Source organism: Plecotus auritus (assembly GCF_963455305.1).
Source record: "Plecotus auritus genome assembly, chromosome: 4".
In the NCBI taxonomy this organism is placed as follows: Eukaryota; Metazoa; Chordata; class Mammalia; order Chiroptera; family Vespertilionidae; genus Plecotus; species Plecotus auritus.
The window spans coordinates 105,628,200-105,649,988 of record NC_137775.1 but is presented as its reverse complement, the minus strand read 5'-3'; the positions used below and the strand labels follow the sequence as shown (position 1 = coordinate 105,649,988).

Sequence of the window (21,789 nt, the reverse complement as noted above, 5' to 3'; positions counted from 1 at the left end):
TGGCAAGTGTTGCTTCTGTGTTTTTACAGCATTTGCATAATAGCTGTATTTGGTAAATAATGCTTGAACTGAATTCTTACCCATGGTCAGGATTATGTCCTTATAGAAGGAGTGCAGAATAGTTAAACAAAAATGTAAATGCTGGCATCACATTTCACACCGGCACCCTCGAGGGCACTGCATAGACTCAGCGCAGAGATTGCTCAAAGTCGTGATTTTCTCTCCTCCTCAGACGGGCTCAGGTGTCATAAACGGACAACCCCCCCATCTCATATTCCTTGCAGAATTGCTCATTTGTGCTACTTACCTGAAGAGGCAAAGAATGACGCTTCCTGTTGTAAGGGAAGCCAGAGAGACACTGTAGCCCAGGGTGTAAGTGGCCTTCACCAGAACATAGAATGTGATCTACAAAGACAGACAAGCCATCTGTGAGCAGCGGCCAGCACGGGGCCGAGGTCAGTTCCCAGGCCAAGGATGCTGTTTGCTCAGGAACTGCTCTCAGCTGCTGACGGCCTGGAACCCAAGGCAGGCCCTTCACAGGTCCACCTCCATCCCAACCTCAAGGTTACATTTCCTCTTCAAACACCACCTTTCCCTTACGTTCACTGTGGGTGACTTTGGATGGTTCTGTAAAGCAGGTCTGTCGGAAGGAACAGTAGGGGTGTGCAGGGCATCCAGGAGACCCCAGGCTGGGACCAGCGGCCGACCCCTGTCCCCACAGGGTCTGGACTCCAGAGTAACACCTGCTGTGCTTTCAATGTTTCTTTCAAGAACATGCTCAGCTCCAAGTGGACATTTTAATCTCAGGAATGTGTAAGTGCTTGGATGACCACAGGGTTCTGAAAATGCCATGATTCATACCAAAGAAAGAGGAAAATCCAGTAGTAAAAAGCGGGGGTGAGGGACATGGCTGAACCCCATATTCTTCCCCAAGCCCACCTACCTGACAGCAGTGACCCATTTCAAATCTCCAATTAGAAACCAGGGAGGAAGAAAATGTCCCTACTTCTGTGTTCCATAGTGTATGTGTGAGAGTGTGTGAGCGTGTGATTGTGTGAGCATGTGAGTGTTTGTGTGAGTGTGAGTTTGTGTTAGCATGTGTGTGAGTGTGAGCATGTGGGTGTGTGTGTGAGCATGTGACTGTGTGCGCATGTGAGTGTGACTGTGGTGTGTGAGCATGTGAAGGTGAGTGTGTGTGGTGGTGAATGTGAGTGCGATTGTGTGTGTGAGCGTGTGAGTGTATGTGGGTGAATGTGCATGTGATTGTGTGTATGTGTGAGTTTGTGAGTATGACTGTGTGTGTGTGTGTAACTGTGTGTGAGTGTGTGTGTGTGTGACTGTGTGTGTGTGTGTTTGTATGACTGTGTGTGTGAGTGTGTAACTGTGTGTGTGACTGTGTGGGTGAGTGTGGGTGTGACTGTGTGTGTGTGTGTGACCGTGTGTGTGTGAGTGTGACTGTGGGTGAGTGTATGTGTGAGTGTGTGTGAGTGACTGGGTGAGTGTGTGTGTGTGTGTGTGAGAGTGTGTGGTGAGTGTGTGACTGTGTGTATGAGTGTATGTGGGTGAATGTGCATGTGATTGTGTGTATGTGTGTGTGTGATTTTGTGAGTGTGACTGTGTGGATGAGTGTGTGTGTGACTGTGTGTGTATGTGAGTGTGACTGTGGGTGAGTGTATGTGTGAGTGTGTGTGAGTGACTGGGTGAGTATGTGGGTGAGTGTGTGTGTGAGTGTGGGTGAGTGTGTGACTGTGTGTGAGTGTATGTGGGTGAATGTGCATGTGATTGTGTGTATGCGTTTGTGAGTGTGACTGTGTGGGTGAGTGTATGTGGGTGAATGTGCATGTGATTGTGTGTGTGAGTTTGTGAGTGTGGGTGTGTGGGTGAGTGTGTGTATGACTGTGGGTGTGTGTAACTGTGTGGGTGAGTGTATGTGAGTGTGACTGTGTGGGTGAGCGTGTGTGCGAGCGTGTGGGTGAGTGTGAACATATGTATGCTCTCCTCTCCCTTTCTGTTCCCGGGATTCGTCCCCGCAGAGAAGAGGGGCTGTGGGAGCCTTCCGAGGTGCCTTCCCTCCCAGGTGACAGGTGGGGGAGTTGTCAGTCTCTGACATCCTGGCTGCAGCGCTTCCCAGCTTTGTCTCAGGAGAAAAGCAGATGACAGGTGAGGGTTTGGAAAATGTCCTTAAATTCTAATTTAGATTTTTGTCCATTTTCCCTTTTATTTTCTGACTGAGGGGTTGTGACTAGCAGTTGCTTTCCAGCACTTCACCTGTGATACGAGTTCAGGGAAATAAAATCTTTCAATCCTTTCAAAAGCGTAGAAAACAAAATGCGGACGTAGGCTCCCGCCAACAACCCAACTGCCCTGGCAGCGGCCCGGGGAGGCGCCCTCCATTGGCACAGGCCGCCTGGGCTCAGGCACGCGGCGCTCTGTGTGCTGCATCTTCGTGGAGCTTGCTTTGCCCTCCTGCGGCCCCACGTTTTCAAACCTGCGCCCCCAGTTCTGCAAACGCTGGTGAAGCAGGGAGGCCGGTGCGAGCCGTGACCCACGGGAAGGAACCAGCTCCAGGGCCTCAGAGAGAGCGAGTCCGGCAGAGTCTCAGGCCTTTGCGGTGAAACAGGCAGTAGCGGTGCGCCTTCTCCCGGTGCCTGACCGAGACCCGGAGTCCGGGGCTCCCTTGGCGAAGAGAAAAGCCTCGGACCCCAGGAAGCCGAGGACCATGAGCCGGGCCTCGCTTGCTCGCAGGGCTCCATGGCGCCTTCCCGGACAAGGCGGGCCGGCCTGGGGACAGCGCCACCCCTTCCGTGTTCTGGCTCTTCCACGCGGCACCTGTGGTCGGGTGGCGTGGCTGCCGCCTGCTCTCTGCAGACATGAACTGTTCCCAGGACACGGCCTCTGAACTACTGAGGCCCCGTCGTCCCCAAGCAGGTGACACCTGAGCGCCCAGCCGGGCCCTCGTACGCTCAGCCCATTGTTTTCTTCTCCACCCACAGATCGAGGCGCTTCCTCTTCTCAAACCTGCAGCACAAATTCTGGCCCAAATTAGCCGCCAGGTCAGAAAAAAGCCAGGAGCAGGAGGCGCCAGGCCTGGGATTCTGCCAGCGACACGCGCTGGGGAGAGTGCGAGTGGCTGCGGACTCTCGACCGGGGGTCTTGGGTTCGACGCCCCATAGCCTGTGACTTAATTTGCCATCCTGAGCAAACATTTGCTTTGATGCTTAATTTTGTATTTTTAATGTGTTCTGTTTCCTAAAGCCAGGCCTCACTTTAAGCTCAGGCTGCACGGACACCCGTGTGGCTCAGGGGAGGTTGTGGACGTGACGCGTCCGTCTTCTTGCAGAAAGGGTGTGGGCCTGACTGCCCTGCCTGCGCAGTGCCAGGCGGACGCTCTCAGAGCCACACGATTGAGACTTTGATTTGATGCATGTCCCCAGGACCACACCCAGGGGGGAGGGCAAAGGGCTGCTTCCTTCCTCAGCCCTCCAGGCCGCAGGGGCGCCTTCGATGGGCTCCCTGTCCCCTCACACTGCCGGCCCCCACGGAGGCTCTGCCTGACCCCACACTGAGCCCTGCCCAGTCCCCATCAGGGGCCCCCCATGAACCTATGTCCTGCCTGGAGCGCCCTCCCCCGAGATGCAGCAGCGGCCAGCACTCTCCAGCAAGAGCGACTCACTGTGCTTCGCCCAGCGACCGGCCGTCTGCGGCCCTGGAGGGACTGTCACAGCCCTTCTCCCCTGAAGCTTCAGGATTGCCTCGGTCTGGTCCGCACCTCGAAGGCCCAGCAGGGCGGCCACTGTCCCAGCAGCACAAACTGCCAGAGGCCTGAGCCCAGCCTTCAGCTCCCCTGGACGCCGCCCCGAAAAGTGTGGGGCTCCCCCAGAGCTGGGCTCTGGGCTCAGCCTCGGCTCCATCTCCTCTAGCCAAGGAGGGGAGCCTGGCACCTCCAGGCAGGCTCTGGGTTCAAGCGGGGTGCTCGTGGCTGTGCCCCAGCCCGGCTCCTTCCTGAGCGGTTCCCCTTCACAACGGCTGAGCCCCTGGGCTGTCCCCACGCCCTCTCAGCACGCGCTTCGTGCGCAGTCCTGCCTGGCTTGGCTGAGCTCTGCTTCGGGCCTCCATCTCCTTCCTGGGCCAGCACCTTCCACGGGACACCTACTCCGCATCCTGGGGGCAGCGAGTCTCTCCAGCTGTTGGAAGACCCCTTCCTCCGTGGTGAGTCTAGGGCGTCTTTGTTCCGGCTCTGTTGAAAGCAGATTAGAGTGGCCAGCGATGGCGTCTCGTGAACCTTCTGACCCGTGCCTCTCGCGTGGTGGTCAGGTCTGCCTGGACCTGAGTGGCTGTTTCCTGTGGGGCCAGGCTGTGCGGCTGCGGGCCACGGGCAGTGTGAACATTGGCTCTGTGCAGCCTGTCCTCCGCGGATGCCGCCTCCATCCATCCGAGTCGCCTGCCCAGCCTTGTCCTGTCGGCCCCACGTCCCTGCTTCCGGGCCACTGTCGCTGCTGAGCCATGCGTGAGGACAATGCTCACGTGGCCCTCCACACCGCGGCCGGCCATTCCTCTGCCTTCAACGTGAAGCGAAGCAGAGACACTGCCCGTGAGCCAAGGCTGAGTTAGCTCGGCAGCCGAGAAACCACGTGAGGTCCGAGGACACCCCAGTCAGCCCTGTCCTGTCTTCCGCAGGCAGGCGGCTGGGCATGGTGGGTGCGTCCCGAAGGGCCATGTGGGGACACAGAGCACAGGGTGAGGGGTGGGGTGCTCCAAGTCAGGGAGGGGACCTTGTGGAGGGGACAATCGCGGTGAGCGGGAGTCACTGCAGTGCCTGGAAGCGAGGGGAGGGAGCAGACGTATTTTTAGGATTATGGCATAATATGGAAGAAATGTGTCCGCCTGATGCATGGGTCGGCTGAAATGCCAGACAGCTCTCGGCTAAATTTAGCAGAAGTGTTCTTCAGTCAAGAGCTGTGGCAGCTCATATATACTGAGAGCCTCCGGGAGCACCGCCTGGCATGCCCGCATGGGTGCCCGCGTGCGTGAACTGCTGTCCCTGGGGGCTTTCGGGGAAGCTGTTTTGTTTACCTTGAACTTAACTGATTTAGAAACCAACAAAGACTGCACACGGAACACCCAGGGCAGAGCTTGGCTGTGTGAGCAGGAACCCTAATTAAAATCCTGGGTCTGGGAAGAAGTGAGGGGTGAGGAGAGGGGGACTGAGACCCGGGGGGCACTGGGCAGGCCCGCCCTGCCCTGGACCGGCCAGGCCCTGGGGCGAATGCACCTCATAGATTTCACATTTGAAATAATTCCCTAAACAGCCACATATTCAAAGTATTCGTAGAAGCTGCATCAGGAAGGAAAATCCAACGTTTTGGTTTTGTGCCGTCGTTTTCTCCAATTTCAGACGTGAAACTATTGTGATTTTCTAATCTGTTAGGGACGTGCGCTTATGAAATGTGCAGAATCTACGAAACGTTTAAGAAGAAAACAGCTCTTCAAACTGGATGCGAATGTGTCAGCTGGACGCTCTGGATTCACCAGGCAGGGCCTCAGGAACCCCGTTGTTTTACAGACAGTCTTGCTGGGGCGCCCCCACCATGGGATCTGGGGGAGACCGAGATGTGTAAGGGCCGCTCACTCTGGAGGGGCCGGTATTGCCGAAGGAAGCCACCGTGCACGCCGGTGCTGGAGGTAGGAGGTCGGCAGAGGGGCAGGAAGAGCGGAGGCCACAGGTGACCGCAGGAAGGCTACTGTGCTTCCCCTCCTGGCCTCCCTGACCTGTGACCTGGGCTCCCCTCTCCTGGCCCCTGGACCTGTGCAGCCCCATGGTGCCTGCAGAGGGGACGTGCCAGGATGCAGCCGCCAAGCGGACAGCCGCCAAGCGGACAGACAGGCTCTGCCTCTCAGGCTACAGAGATGCTGCGGGTGGGTCTGTCTCCGTGCTGCTCAGGGCTCAGCCAACGGCGGCTCCACCGCCCACATCAGGAAGGTCAGCCAGGATGGAGAAGCCCCAGAGGCAGAGAGGATGCTCTTGGGGCTTGTTTCAGGCAGGAGCCTCCCAGCACGGCTGCCAGTGGAGAGAACTGCCTTTCCTGCCCCCACCGTGGCCCAGGAGAGGCAGCGCTGCTGGGTGTGGAGGGGTCCCTCAGAGACCGTGGGGCCTCAGGCCTCACCTGGCTCCTGTCTTCGGGGTCACGGTAGCCGCACGCGTCCATGAAGTCCGGGAAGGTCTGCGACCACCCGTCGCTCGTGCAGTTCTTGCTGATGTTCCCTGGAAGGTAGAGTGCCGGCGTCTGAACGCAACATCGTTCTTTCCTGCAACCCCCCTCCCCCCACGTACAGGCGTCAGCCGGTCTGTTCTCCGAGTCTACCCTGAACACCTGCCCAGGACCAGAGCAGGGTCCCACAGCCTCCCCACTCCAGGGCTCTCCTCTTGTCTATGTTTCCAGACAGATTTCTTCATGTGATTAAAATCTGGGCCATTTAAGACGAGGCCAAACCAAACCCCCTTCGGGGAGCAGCCCAGAGGCCCTGCAGCGAGGGAGCCTGGGAGGCACCTTCACAGGTTCTGGAAACTTGGAAGTAGGTGCTGGAGTCTCAGAGCCCTTTCAGGGCAGAGGCCGCAGCCGTCCCAGCCTCACACCTGGCGCCTCCCTCCCTCCCGGAGGTCAGGGCCATGTGTACTGCGGGCCCCTGCCTGCCCCATGCCTGCTCTTGTGCTCTGGTCTGCGGATCTGGCGCACACGGGGTCCTGCCTGTCAGCCTCTCCCTAAGGCTGCTCTGAGGGGGACCCAGCCGGAAGCTCTCATCCTTCTGCGCCTAAACCCTGGGGCCGCAGGCGCAGTGGCTCCCCGACTCGCACAGTGAAGGGAGGACGCCCGCTCTGGCTGCCTCGAAGGAGAAGCCAACCCCCAGGCACCCCTCAGAAACATACGGACGAAGTACCTGGTTTGCTGTGAAGGCTGCTGAACACCTTGAACATCGTGGGGCAGGGCACCGTGACTGTCTCGCCGATGTCTGCGGGGCGCCAGCACGTGAGGTTGTCCCAGGCTCCGCTGCAGGCTGCAGGGCGGGATGAGGGGCAGAGACACAGTTGCCCCAGAGAGGCGGCAGGTCAGCAGGGTGGGTCTGTGTAAATGCTTTGCAAACAGACAGCCTGTTCATTAGATACTTATCTTGCAAATTATTTTTCTGTGAAATAAACATGTATCAACGAATTACTGAGAATAGCTGTAGCTGTGTGCTCCTCAGCTGTGCAAACCCCTGGATCTGTGGTAGGAAATCCCGAGCGAGCCAGCTGCACAGCCTTCTGAGTGTCATAGGATCAGTAAGTGTTTCCTGCTGATGTGATCAAATGGGCACCTCTGTGTCTCAGGTTTGGGGACTCAGGGTCCCCTGGGCCCGTTTCTGTCACCAAGATGTCAGGCCACTTTTAAGAGCAAATGTCCCCAGTACCCCTCCACTCAAAGCTGAGCCATAAGCAGAGTTTTGGGGGCGGGGGGGGGGGGGGGCAGAGGTGCCACGAGCCTCGTCACTACAGCGCCCCTCCCGGACCCCCGCCTGAAACAGCAGGACTGACAAGGAGCTCCCTCCTGAGCAGGGCCTTGTGCCGGGCCGGTCACCTGCGGGCACTTACTAGTAAACACCCGCAACCCCAATACTTCTGTCCAGGTGACCACGGCCCGGCCCCTGACCAAAGCCAGGGGTACAGTCCCAAGAGGAGCCCAGTGCTGAGTTGTGATAAAGCACAGGCAGCATTGCAAACCCTCTCCCCACAGAAACCCTCTCCCCATTGGGGAGGCCACTGGGGAAGTGACGCGTGGCTCGCCCCAGTGCAGGGCGCCTGGTCCCAGTTCTGGGGGGACCTGCCTTTGGATCGTAATGACGTCCTATGACATGTTATTTGCCATGTACACATCGAAGTTTTTACAAAAACGGGGCATTGTATGTACCAACCTCTTCCTCGCTCCTGCTTCGCAATGTGTCACACATTTTTTCATGCTGTGCACCTTCATGTTTAAAGGCTTCCTGATATTCCATGGTGTGGATTCAGCACAATTACCCCCGTTTCTGAGCCACCAAGACCCATAGTGCGTGACACAAACAGGCAGTGTTGGGAGTTCCTTGGAAGTCTAGTTACTCAGGACTTAACCGGAGCCCCAGAGCGTGGGCTCCGTCCTGTCCTTGTCCAGCGGTGAGGGAAGCCCCCTCGCCATGAATGCTGGCTGACGGTGTGTGATGGTGATCATGAAGTAAACCCAGGCACGACTTGCCAACAGAAAAGCGTGAACTAGAATCGAACAGTGACAGCAGCACCAGGCGCCCTGCCGACTGCAAAGGGAAAAGAGAGCTTTACAGTCAGCATTCCGGGGACCACTTCCACCCGAGGGAGAAACAGCTTCCGGGGCCATCGCGATGCGTGTGGTGGGAGCGATGTGAGGACGTCCTCCCTAAGGAGTCACTTCCAAATCGCAGAGCGGTGGCCCAAGAGTCCCCATCGCTCGAGGGGCCCAGAAAGAAGGAGGCGGCTCTGGGAGGCGAGTGAGGCTGGGCTGCGGGACCACGTGCAGCGGTCCAGGAAGGCCTCCTGCTGGCTCCTCTGCCTCCTGGTCTCAGTCGCCTCAGTCCTTTTAACCTGAACCAGATAAAAACTGGCAGCAAAGCTGAGCAGATGTTCCCACACGCTTTCCACCACCGGGCGGGTCTGGACGGCTGGGGTCTGAGTCCCTCCGTGGATGGAATCAGAGTGGTCTCCTCTCTGCTCACCAGGGGCCAAACAAGGAGATGCCCAAGGTCCTCCGATGGTGGGAACTCCAACCTGACATTCTTTAGAAAGATGAATGACCTCCAGGTTGGGTCAGCACCTCTGGCCTGCTTCCTGTCCCAGAACCCAGCCTATCACCAACCTAAGGCCTCAGAACCAAGTGGAGTGACTCGCCAATGGGAGGCAAGTTCCTTTAAAAAAAAAAAAAAAAAAAATATATATATATATATATATATATATATATATATTATTGATTTTTTACAGAGAGGAAGGGAGAGGGATAGAGAGTTAGAAACATCGATGAGAGAGAAACATCTATCAGCTGCCTCCTGCACACTCTCTACTGGGGATGTGCCCACAACCAAGGTACATGCCCTTGACCGGAATTGAACCTGGGACCCTTGAGTCCGCAGGCCAATGCTCTATCCACTGAGCCAAACCGATTAGGGCACAAATTCCTTTTTAAAAGCGGCTTCATCCTTCCCCATGAACCTGGCCATTTGCTGGGACCTGACTCCCTGCTAAGCAGACTCTGCCGCTGGCGGATGCAGGCGGCCCGGAGGAGGTGCTGTCTGCTGCCCTGTCTCTTCAGGGTGGCACCCAGAGCAGTAAACACAGGCCTGTCCTCCGGCCCAGGGCTGGGAAGCGGGGCAGCACGCACCCCTCACAGCAGATGCTCCAGGTTAGTGGGCACCGGGCGTCCAAAGACCACAGACAGGGTGCCCTGCCCTCTGACCTCTCCCTGTGTCCTGCGCAGCCATCTCCCTCAGGGCCTTGGGCCCTATGGTCCAAGCATGTCAAACTCGTGGCCCACAGGCCTCATGTGGCCCACAATGAATATTTTTGCGGCAAAGCCAATATAACAGTGAGGAAGAAATGTTTTAATAAAAATTTCATAACTTAATTTTTACAATATCTCGTTATACATAATCTATCTATAATAATAAAAGCATAACATGCTAATTAGACCGGACAACCTTCCGAATGAAGCCAGGGCTGAGAGGGAAGCCCGGGCCCCAGGTGCCAGAGGGAAGCTGGTGCTGGCAGTCAGGGGAAGGAAGGCCTCCTCTTGCATGAATTTCATGCACTGGGCCTCTAGTCTAAATATATAAAAACAGGTAATATGTAAATTAGCCAGGCATCACAACCGGCTCAGGAGGAGGCTGCATCATGAGTGCTCAGGAGGAGCTATGTGCGCAGATGGGCGGGAGGGGACTGCGTGCCGCCTCCAGCCCCAGTGGACACATAGCAGGGGTGGGGGCGTGCTACAAGCAGCCACGTGCTGTGGCTCGGAGCACGCCCCTGGTGGGTGGCGGCAGCGGCCGGAGCGAAGCAGCCCAGGTCCTGGGTGCTGGAGGGAAGCCGGTGCCGGCAGCCAGGGGAAGGAAGGCCTATTCTTGCACGAATTTCATGCACCAGGCCTCTAGTCCTATCTAATAAAAGAGTAATATGCAAATTAACCACCACTCCGCTATACCCACAAGCCACGCCCACAAGCCACGCCCACCAGCCAATCAGGAGCGAATATGCAAATAAACCCAACCAAGATGGCTACGGCCACAGAGAGCAGGAGGGAGGCTTGGGTTCCCCCGGCGATGGAGGAAGCCAAGCTTTCTGCCTACCCTTGCCAGCCTAGGCCTCCACTCAAGGCTACAAAGTTTCAATGATAGTAGATAAAACCAAACAGAAATGGCGGCAGCCACGGAGCTGGAAAGAGCAGGAGGCTAGGGTTGCCCCCGGTGATGAAGGAAGCCAAGCTTTCCACACACCCTGGCCGGCCCAGGCCTCCGCTTAAGGCTACAAAGTTTCAATTATAGAAGATACATATATCCCAACAGAAATGGCTGCGGCCTCCGAGCAAGCAGAAGGCTTGGCTCCGCTCCAGGCTACAAAGTTTCAATTGTAGAAGATAAATAAATCCCAGATACCAGGGCCTCCGCTTGGGTCGCCAGGGGGCGTGGCCGGCCTGCAAACCACCACAGGCCCCTCGCCCAGGCCACCCCACGCCCCAAGAGAACCCCCACCCTGATCCGGGACACCCTTCAGGGCAAACCAGCTGGCCCCCAACGTGCACCAGGCCTCTATCCTATCTAATAAAAGAGTAATATGCAAACTGACCATCACTCCAACACATAAGGTGGCTGCCCCCATGTGGTCAAAGATCCTACCCCCATGTGGACACAAGATGGCCACCACAAGATGGCCAGCAAGGGAAGGCAGTTGGGAGGGACCAGGCTTGTAAGGGAGGGCAGTTGGGGGCGATCAAGCCTGCAGGGGAGGGCAGTTAGGGGTGACCAAGCCAGCAGAGGAGGGAAGTTGGGGGTGACCAGGCCTGCAGGGAAAGGCAGTTGGGAGGGACCCAGGCCTGCAGGGGAGGGCAGTTTGGGGGGACCCAGGCCTGCAGGGGAGAGCAGTTGGGGGGGGGACCAGGCCTGCAGGGGAGGGCAGTTAGGGGTGACCAGGCCTGCAGGGGAGGGCAGTTAGGAGCAAACAGGCTGGCAAGGGAGTAGTTAGGCATTAATCAGGCTGGCAGGGGAGTGGTTAGGGGGTGATCAGGCTGGCAGGCAGAAGCGGTTAGGGGCAATCAGGAAGGCAGGCAGGTGAGCAGTTGGGAGCCAGCAGTCCTGGATTGTGAGAGGGATCCCAGATTGGAGAGGGTGCAGTCTGGGCTGAGGGACACCCCCCTTCCCCCGTGCACGAATTTCATGCACCGGGCCTCTAGTAATAATATATAAAAGGCCAATATGCTAAGTGTCTGACCATCTGGTTGCGATGACATGCAATGACCACTAGGGGGCAGATGCTCCATGCAGGAGCTGCTGTGACACACACAGAGAAGTGGCACCGTGGATCTAGCGCCCACAAAACAATACTCGGCTTCCCCCAAGTGGGACACAGGCCCCACCACCACCCCAGAGCAAGAGCCCACCAAATCGCAGCCAATGCTGCCCAGACCCCATGGCACAAAATGCAGCCCACAGTCCGGAAACGGTGGCTGTGGGCACTGGGTAGTGACGTCACATAGCAACGCCCGGCTTCTTCTCCCTAGTGACTAGCCTCCTTGGAGTTTCTTCAATCCAGGAACATGACTTGCTTTATATCCAGGTGCAAACATTTCACACTTTAACCAAATGTCTGTGAAGCATTTTCCCTGTGCCTCATCTCATTTGATCCTCACAGAAGTCTTGGAGTAGATAGACAGGAGACTCAGTAGAATCCTATTTTCTTTTCATTAGCCAGAAAATGGAAATTTAGAAAGCTTAGAAACTTGACCCAACTGAAAAGAAGAAAGAAATGGTGGACCTTGAAAATGACTTCAGGCTTTCTCACTGCGCAGAATAGAGTCAAACACTGCTGCAGTTAAATATTTTACCCTTTGTTCTCCCTGCGTGATCTACAATAGTAATCTGCTTCATGTTAATATTTACTGCTGTGTTGCTGACAATTATCTGAAAGAGAAGTTGGGGTGCTTCACTGGGCTGGAGAAAGTTTAGCTACATTAGAAAGCAGGAATTAAGCAAGCTTATTCTATATCTATAAAAGGCTAAGTTGACTCGTGCATGCGCGATACATATAAAGCTCTCGCTGGCATCAATCGCATGCGTGTGTTTCCATCTGCCATTGCCGATAGTGAATTTGATTGACACTTCTATTATAGAGAAAGGGCGAATAGCGATATTAAAATATTTCTTCTAATTAATTTCCTTTCACTGTGCACAAATTTGTTAGTTATTAATAACAAACTACAGCCCTAACCCGTTTGGCTCAGTGGATAGAGCATCAGCCTGCAGACTGAAGGGTCCCAGGTTCGATTCTGGTCAAGGGCATATACCTTGGCTGCGGGCACATCCCCAGTAGAGGGTGTGCAGGAGGTGGCTGATGGATGTTTCTCTCTCATTGATGTTTCTAACTCTCTATCCCTCTCCCTTCCCCTCTGTAAAAATCAATAAACTATATTAAAAAAAAAAACAACCTACAATGTTAGCTAATGACTGATTACTATAATTGTGTTGCATTCATTTCCCTTACACGCCTTACACACAGGCGCACCATTTCTCTCCACTAATACTGGCAGGGAATACTTTAGCAGCTGATAGATTGCCACATTATTAGTCTTGTAATGACTTGTTTAGTTTGCACAACAGGAAATAGTTTGCTTTTGGAGAACAAGAAAAATAGGTTTATTTGCATTACGCTTATTAATTTGTGCAGTTATTTAGTGTCTGGTAAGTTAATGTTCAAGAAAAAATATTAATTTTTATTAAAATATTCTATTATTTTATGTTAACCATTACTCATTTATTTCAGCCCTTTGTATTCAGCATGTCTCTATCGAAATAAACCTATGTTTCTGTGAAAATTGAAGCTTCTGTTTTTATGCGGCCCACATAAACTTAAGCCTTGTTTATTTGGCCCATGTTAGCCTTCGAGTTTGACATGCTTGCTATAGATCCATCCCGTGTCCTCCTGTGGTTCCCGCCTCAGACCCGGCTCCGCTCTGGGCCTGCGCAGGGCAGTGCACACACTAGCTTGCTTGACTCTCTGCTTAGACCCCTCAACATATGAACATTCCTGGACCCCCAGGCAGTCAATTCCCAGGAGAGGTCAGGGCCCATTTCCCTGGGCGCTACAAAGAGCAGCCGGCGTGACCACCTCAGGACTCGAGACTGCAGGCGCAAGCCTTTATTGTGGGGTAATGCTCGGGCGGATTGCATAAGTGGGGAGCACGTTCGGGACTGAAACTGACGTTGAAGCTGCTCCCTGAGCCAAGGGTTTCATAGAAATGGAGGAACCCAGTTTGAACCTGTCTGTTTGAAAAACACCCTGAATGCAAGGAACCCCTAATGTCAAAATGTACTGAGGAGCTGTGCAGAGCAGACGCAACGCCTGTGGTGGGGACCCGGCTAGGCCTGCGGACAGCAGCCCACCCCTGCAGGGCCCTCGCCCATGCCTCTCCCACCACGGCAGCCGCAGGATGCGCCTCGGGGGCGTGGGGTGCAACCGCCTGTTCAGGAAACTGAGCAGGTGCGAGCTGCTTCCCGAACGCGTGTGCCTTTCACCCAGGACGTTCACTGTGTCACTTTCCTACGTCACCGCTTCCTGATAACACCGTGAAGAGTCCCAAAACCATCCCTCCAATGGCCATGCGACTTGGGGCTCAGTTGTGCCACAGGAACTCTGGTGGGCGGCGCTGGGGACCCTTTGCAGAGGCCTGGTGGGCCCAGAGGCTGGGACTCCGAGGTGGCGGGGCGGGGCAGGGCGTGCCCTCCCTGTGTTCCCGGATCATCTCCCGTAGATTTGTCAGGACTTGGCGACTTGCAGGGATCGGTCCAGGACATCTGTCCAGCAGTGTTATGACGGGCGTGACACAAGCCGCTCCGGCTGCCTTTCTGGTCTCCAGGGCCTCCATTCTGGTCAGCACTACTCAGTCCCTGGCACCGGCCTTAACGCCCAGAGCCTTCGCTTAGGAAAATGTCCAAGGACTGGCCGTTTTGCCTCTGGCCCGTGCCCAAGGCGGGAGGAGCAGTGCAGACAGGGAAGGCGTGGAGCCCACTGCAGGCTGGCCCACTGCACCAGGGAGGTGGCCACACAGCCTGCCTGCCGCCCGCCCGCAGAGCTGGTTAAGGGCTGCTTGCACACGTTTAAGAGCCTGGAATACTTTATGTAAAGTTTGCATTTCTAATGTTTTCTGAAAGTGGAAGCTGGGCAGTTTGGTGCCTGTATTTCCTCAGAGTAATGAGCGCGGGCTGAGGAGCACCTGTCCCTTCTGTACCACATCCCCCCTGTTGGCTCCCCTGCCCACCCACACATCGCCACTGCACCTCCTCTCCTGGGCCAGCAGCCCTCGCCTGGCCCTGTGCCCACAGCCCATACTCCTGAGCTGCTGGCCACAGCCCCGGGCTCACAGCTGTGCCTCCCCACAGAGTAACAGCCTAGCGGCATGCCACACCCATCCACACGTGCCAACCAGAAACCAAGGCAGCCGGAACTCAAGGGTCTCTTGCATGACATAGTGATGGTGGGTCAGAATATCCCATCGCGGGCGGCAGGGACTCCTCGCCCTGAACCACCCGTGTCTCCCTCGCAGCATCCGCCCGGTGTCACTGGCACAGACTTTCACCCGCAGTCTGTCACCCTGACCCTCTGAGAGGGGTCCTCGGGGACTGTCCGGGCATCGCTCTGCCGCCCACGGGGACACGCACTGCTGCTGACCAGATGTGCCTGCTGAAGGCGGAGATAAGAGAAGCAGGGAAGGAACACTGAGGCTCTCCCAGGAGCCCTCTGAGGGCTCTGAGGGCTCGGCTGTGTGCAGAGAATTTACCAACCATGAACCTGACTCCCGCGGGGCTGTGATGAAGGCGACACCCCCTCCCACCTGGCCCCGGAGTATTGTGTCCAGCTGAACGGGCCTGGGAAGTGTGCCGGGAGCGGCTGCACCGAGTGAAGCACCTGCCCAAGGAGAAGGCAGAGCCTGCGAAGTGCTTTCTCTCACGGCTGCACTGGGCAATCCGTGCCACGTGTGGGCGGTTCCCAGCCCTCTGTCCACAGCTCATCTGCTGTCAGGGGGCGCCCCCAACCCCGAGGCTTCACAAAGGGCCTGGCTCACCTACTGGAAGGAGGGTTCCGCGGGACCCTCTACTGCCACCGGCACTGGGGTGTGTGGAGAGAAGGTGGGGTCCCTGGCCACGAACTAGATGATTCTAACTGCCCTACTCTGTCTCCTCTCCATCTCTCCTCTTCCTACATCTCCTGGATTCCCCTGAGGGAGCGCACCCAGTGGCCATGATGATTGCTTTGTCACGAGGCCCCAGTTGGCAGGACCCAGGTCTCTTAGATCTTGTAGGACTGACGGTCAGTCTGTGGCCTTGCCCAGGACAGAAGTCCCTGTCTGCTGTGAGCTGAGCCACTCCATCAGCCTTTCTCTGGACACAGTTAACAAGACCCTGAGGAGGTGTGGCCACCGGCACCACGTGATGCGGACACTGCTCCTTAGGCCAGAGGAGCCCAGCAGCGAGGCCAGCGCCAAGGCACGCGGCAGGTCCAAACGTGACACAAAAGAAAATGTAAAAATTCTCCTGAATATTTTCTATTCATTAGCAGTTTAAATGATAACAATTCAGATATATTTGGACACATAAAATGTTTGTTAAACTAATCTCACGTGTTTCTTTTTACTTGTTTTAATGTGGCTCCTAGAAAGTCCAAAGCTGCCCAAGCGGCTCCTCTTTTGTTTCTACTGGGCAGCGCCATCTGCGCGGACCCCGGGTCTGCACGGAGCCCGGGTCTGCACGGAGCTGGGTCTGCACGGAGCCCGGGTCTGCACAGAGCTGGGTCTGCATGGAGCCCTCGCTGCAACGGCCTGTGCTCCTCTCAAGCGCACCGGCTGTTTTAACACATCGCCTTACTTTGACTTTAATTTTTTCCTTGAAGAGGATAAGCTAATGACACAGACCAGAGAGAAGGAAAGCTGAAGGAGGAAGGGCTTGCTACTGTTTATAACCTGTGTGCCACGCCAGACCTCCTGAGGCTACACAGTGTGCATGAGCCGGCTCAGGGCCTGCGCCCCAGCAGCTTTGCTCTGACCGGAAGGCACTGACACTAGGCCTGTCTTCAGGAGAACAAACATCTCATTTTCCTGCTTGAGTTCTGATAAGTTTCCATTGTTCTTAACTGGACCAAAATTATCTGTGATGTCATTAAGAATTTAAAATACAAGAAATCAGATAAACACTCCTGGAAAACAGAGTTGCTTTTGCAAAGCATGGCAACATCCATGAAATTATTTTAGTAACAGTTGCTATTGTCTCAAACCATGGAAACAGTTTCTGTGAAAGACTTAAGTTTTCTTTTTAAAAGTTTATGTGAAGGACCTTCCCCTCCATAAGAGTTTTACCAGAAGTTTATTAAAAAGCGTGAAAACAGACCTTTTTTCTTTTTTAAGATACAGGTGACCTGAAATACCTGTTTGCAGAGTGGGGGTGAGCTGTTTGCCTGCAGGATGCCCATTGCGGCACCTCACTCGCCAAGCCCGCCTTACCTTTGTGCGTCCCTGGCTGAGCCATGAGAAGGTCTGCACATTTTGCTTCCTCCTCCTGCATTTCCAGGTGAACTTGGCATTCGGGGTGAACGCTGTTCACCTGGTCAAGGTTTGAAAAAACAGAAATGAGTAAAAATTTTACCTTAAGCAGACACTCAAGCAAATGTTCAACAAAACCCCCAAATTGAAGAGTTTTAAACTGCTTCCAAACTAACACTCATTTGAAAGCGATCACCTTCATGTTTCTGGCAGGATTATCTTAAAAAGCTACACGGTTTCCTTTGTGAAGGAATCATAAAAGAGATATAAAACCCAACAGCATGTCTTCTGAACAGGAAAGCAAACTTACAGAGTACATGGAATGTTGTTAGTGTACAATTTGGCGGCAATAGAGCTCTTTAACCCAATAACCTTTCAATATTCGAGTCTTCCATGTTATAGCCCTGATTTAATGACAGTGAATCCGTGTTCACTGGTGAGACCACCTGGAGGAGTGCTGCCCAGAAGCCAGTGGCCTTGAATAAGGGCCGCCTCCCACCCAAGCAAGAGCCCATTGGGATAGCCTTATCCTCTGAGGCTGCAGGCCATGTTAGGAAACCCACCTCAGGATTTGGGGTGAAGGAGCTTTTCAAAAAAGATGAGCGGGGAGGTGGGAAGAGGGAATGTGGGACAGTCACGTCCCTGCCGCTAAACAAGACCTTCAGGGAGCTGTTCACGGCGAAAGAGACACAGCCACAGGCCTCTGTCCTGAGACGCATCCCGCTCTGTTTGTGCAGAGACCCAGCAGCTCCCTTTTATCATCTCTCCCCCCCAACCCCCCAGTACTCACAGTATAGGCTGGGGCTGGGCACCCCGCCCACGACTGAACAAATTTCTGCTTTTACTAAAGAAAGTCATGCGCTTGGGCACGTTCTAGCCACTTGTTCCATTACCCTACTGCTGATAATACCATCGAAAGGAGTCAGTTAAGCTTCTTGCCAGAAATGATGTTTCCTAAGAGAAGTGGACAGGAAACTGAATGCTGATGCTTTCAGCACGTCCATCCTCATCTTTTAAAAAGGTCCCGGAGCTTGTTTCCCCAGGATCACCACTGGGCAGCCACCAGCCGGACAAAGGCCTGGCCACCTGTAGGCCGCGCTTTTCCTATGCGAACAGTGAGGCATTAAAAGACATAATGCTTGACATTCTTGGAATACGCACAGTGATAATTTATTCTGGGGCATCTTAGAAGTTAAAGCAACATTAGCCATAATTCTGGGTACTTTTAACCAACTAGCTCTCCCTTTTTATTAAATTTATTGGGGTGCCACTGGTTAACAAAATTATACAGGTTTCGGGCGCACAGTTCTACAGCACTCTGTGCCTGGGCTGTGCTCCCCACCCAGCAACGGCCTTTTCCAAAGCGCTGACCTGGTCAAGGGTCCTCTGTGCAGAGGCCCAGCCTCTCTTTTATTCGTCCCCCCCCCTCCCCAAACTCACAGTGTTGGCTGGGGCTGGGCACCCTGCCCATGTCTGAACAAAATTCTGCTTTTACTGTTGGCCCAGCTCCAGCCAACACTGTGAGTATTGGCGGGGGGTGGGGGGGGGTGGGGGGTGGGGTGGATGCCCTTATAGCACAGCGGGGTGTAGGTTCACACCCCTAAAACCCGAAATGTTTGGCAATTCCAGCTTCCCCTGCGGCCCTTGGCCTCGCAGCGCTAAGAAGGTGCGCGAATCACTGGAGACCACCGGGCAGTGCAGCTCACAGCCTTTTTAAAAAGGTCTTCAAAGAAAAGGAAGAATTCTTGAGAAGTAATGTAATGCACAGATTTAACAAATTTCAGTTCACTGTACCATTTCCTGCTCTTATATAATAATAAACAAAACCAAAGTAGAATATTTACAACAGGAAAGTTTCCTGGGCCCATGGCGTCTCGCTGAGACTAAAACAGCAAAACCAGCAGCAGGTACCGGGGCAGGAGACATCGTTAGAGACAAACTCCCCGTCCCCTCTGAAACGCGAGCCCGCGGGGTGGCGCAGCCCCGTCCCCCGCGTGGCCCCACTGGGTCCCGGTCCCGCTAGTCCAGGAGGGCGGCAGGGAGGAGGCGAACGCCGCTTCCGGCCCGGCCCCTGGCCCTTTCCTCGCGGCGCCGGGGGTCCTGCTGCCCGGACTCGGGAGAGCGCGGCGAAGGGGTGAGTGGGGTGGGTCTCGGTCGGTGGCCGGGCGCGCCAGCGCACTCACCGGGGCGAGCAGCCAGCCGCAGCAGGTCAGCAGCGTGGGCGGCAGCAGCGCCGGCGCCCTCATCTCGGTTCCGCGGCGTCGACATGGGGCACGAAGCTCGGGGATCCCTGAACCGCACACCAGGCGAGCGCAGCGCCCCGCTGCTGCCGCCCGCGGCCTGAGCGCCTGGTCCCCGCCCCTCCGCGCCCCGCCCCACGGCCCCCGCCTCCACCCCGCGCTCCCTCTCCCAAGCTCCCCCCTCCCTCCCTGGTCAGCAGCCGGGAGCAGGTGAGGAATGCGCAACGGTGGCCAAGGGCGCGCATTGCCGCCAAGTCTGAGTGGAGAGGTCGGGAGAGAGGGGCTGGGAGTGACAACCCCCCACCCCCACCTTGGGACGGGGAGCCAGCCGGGCCGGAACCGCGAAGGGTATGTGCCTATTGCACACTGCTCATTAAATTGCCCAAAGACGCCCCAGAAAGCCGCGAGAAACCCAGTTAGGATGGGTGGGCTGCTTTCGGAGCCCGTGGGGTTTTCAGTTGGGGCAACTGAAAATTAAGAAAATTGGTTGTGTGTTTTTTTTGGGGGGAGGGGGATTGAACATGATGGCAGGTCTTCTGTCCTGTCCCTGTGGAGCCGGGAAGGCCTCTCTCCCCCAGACCTGGGCGCAGAGGTGGGGTGGGCCGGGGGGTGGGGTGGGGGGACCTGCCTCCGGGCTCTGGCACAGGCACACACCAGAGGGTCCGTGTAGCTTTGTCACTAGGTCATTTGTTATCCAGCAAATGACAATCACCATAATTTTGTTGTGGTTTTAAGTTATTTGGAAACAATTTCAAACTTACACATCAGCTAGAACAAGATGAGCGCAAGGAGACCCTTCGCCTTTATCCAGTCGGGCTGTTGGCACTCCCCTCATTGCTTAGCACTTCCCCCTGAATGCCATCCATCTCTGTCTATCATCTGTCTGTCTGTCTGTCCATCTAAGTGTCATCTACCTGTCTGTCTGGTGGGAATAGCATTCAGGGCCAAGGTCTGGACTCCAGGTATGAGGCTTGGGGCTCAACTGGACAAACATTTCTTTTACACACCGTTCCTCCCTAGACAAGCAGCGCCTCTGAGCTGGTTGTCCGTCTGTCCATGTGACCCCCATCCTCCGCCTCAGGGGGCTGAGAGGTCAGGGTTATTGACAGCCTGCCCTGACCTCAGGAGGTCAGGACCCTTCCTGTGGAGTTCGTGGCCCAGCAGACAGGGCAGCGCCGGGAGAAACGTGTGAAATAACGAGATACAGGGTGGGGGCGGAGGAGCTGGGGGAGTGAGTGCCTGGAGGGACCACTTACGGAGACCAGGGCTGGCCTGCAAGCATCCTTGGAGGGAACCCTGGGCAGGAGGGACAGTGGCAGGGTAGTGCTGAGCGAGCCGGGACATTGGGAGTGTGGCAGGGCCTGAGAACGAATGGGAGGTCACCTTGGCCTCGTGGAGGGCACACCCAGCACTGCGGCCGGTTCACAGGCAGCACCCTGGGGTCAGTCACAGCACACGCTCTCCAGAGCCTGCCTGTCCCCACCTTGCTGAGAAGCCCCACTGCTGCTGGGATGGGCGGGCTCACATTTGTCATTGAAGGTGACGGTCTCTTTTGGGTGCATGCCCATTCTTCAGGAGCCCCCCCCCCTTCCCCTGCAGGGGCATCTGTGTCCTCAGGGCTGGGTGCTGGTGTGGCCCCGTCCTCCCTCAGGGCCCCACCAGCTCCCCTCACTCCTCTGACCACACCTGCACTCAGCCCTGTGCCGTGTGAGGCAGCGGGAGGGCTTCCCGCAGTACCCTCTCCTAGCACGCCACCCCTGGCTGAGCTCAAGGAGGAGCGCATCTCTGGTGGGGGAAGTAGCTGCTGTCCTGTGCGGCCCTGGACTCTCTGAGGCCCTGCTGGCCCTCTGCCTGACCGGATGAATAGGTCTGGGGACCACATCTGCTTGGATAAAGGGGATGTGTCCACACCCCAGGAGGCCATTTAAAACTTGTGCCTGTGAAGAACTCGCCACCTGCCTGCGCTCTCCTGCTGGTGGTTTGTAAAAGGCTGGATGCAGGACTTCAAGACAAGCTCTGCTTCCTCCTCCCCACGAAAAGCCTGGGGTGTCGGAGGGGAAGTCAGCTTTGGGTCCTTTGCCCAGTCACAGCTGTGACGGGGGGAGGGGGTGTCAGCAGGTGGTCAAGGGAACATGCTTGGAACCCGCCCCCCCCCTCCCTTTTCCCCTCGTACCTCCTGGGTTCTGGAAGCAATCTTAGAGCTTGTCTTCTGTGTTCCCTGTTCCCTCTGGCGCTCAGCACCCTGGCGCCTTGGCACCCCCGACTCTCGCGTGCGCTGTGCACAGAGCCAATGGTCAGCGCTGCTTGTCGCCTCCACTGCATGGCCCAGGAGCTCCTGTTGGCAGTGTGACCTGCTGCTCAAGGTGTTCCTGGAGACGCGTTGAGTGCCCGCGGAAAGCCTTCGCGAACTCTCCTGCATCTACAGAGAGGAGTGCAGCCTGGGGTGCCCTACTCTGTGCTGCCCGCAGGATGGACTCCAGTACCACCTGCGCAGCCTCAGCGGGTCAGCGATGACGTCAGGGCTCGTCCACCAAGCCTGTCCTATTTTCAACTGCCGCCCCTCCTCCCCCGCCCCGTCCTGAGCCCTTCTCTGGGATGGTCTCTCTTCCAGATCTTAAACTGCCGGCACCAAGGGACAGCAGAGCCCTTGCTCCTTTTAAACAAAAGGCCCTTCCCAGCCCAGTCCTGTGTGGGGCCCTGAACCAGGTTAGGGGCTG

At 55.9% G+C, this 21,789-nt stretch overlaps 1 protein-coding gene across 7 annotated transcripts in view; it reads right to left on the bottom strand.

The window, feature by feature from the left end:
- The window catches only part of VIPR2 (vasoactive intestinal peptide receptor 2), a 32,910-nt gene extending 11,346 nt beyond the window's left edge, over positions 1–21,564 (bottom strand). For 2 of the 7 annotated variants that reach the window (XM_080667142.1, XM_080667143.1), the window contains exons 1-5: positions 19,016–19,168; positions 16,794–16,893; positions 6,937–7,053; positions 6,165–6,262; positions 308–405 (exon numbers count right to left, since the gene is read on the bottom strand). In XM_080667142.1, the coding sequence (XP_080523268.1) occupies positions 308–405; positions 6,165–6,262; positions 6,937–7,053; positions 16,794–16,893; positions 19,016–19,078 (476 nt within the window). In that variant the 5' untranslated portion in view covers positions 19,079–19,168. Of the gene's footprint in view, positions 1–307; positions 406–6,164; positions 6,263–6,936; positions 7,054–7,947; positions 8,610–16,793; positions 16,894–19,015; positions 19,169–21,245 lie in introns of those variants that run through there. The other 5 variants (XM_080667144.1, XM_080667145.1, XM_080667140.1 and 2 more) reach the window with 4 other exon arrangements.
- Positions 21,565–21,789: the final 225 nt, after the last annotated feature.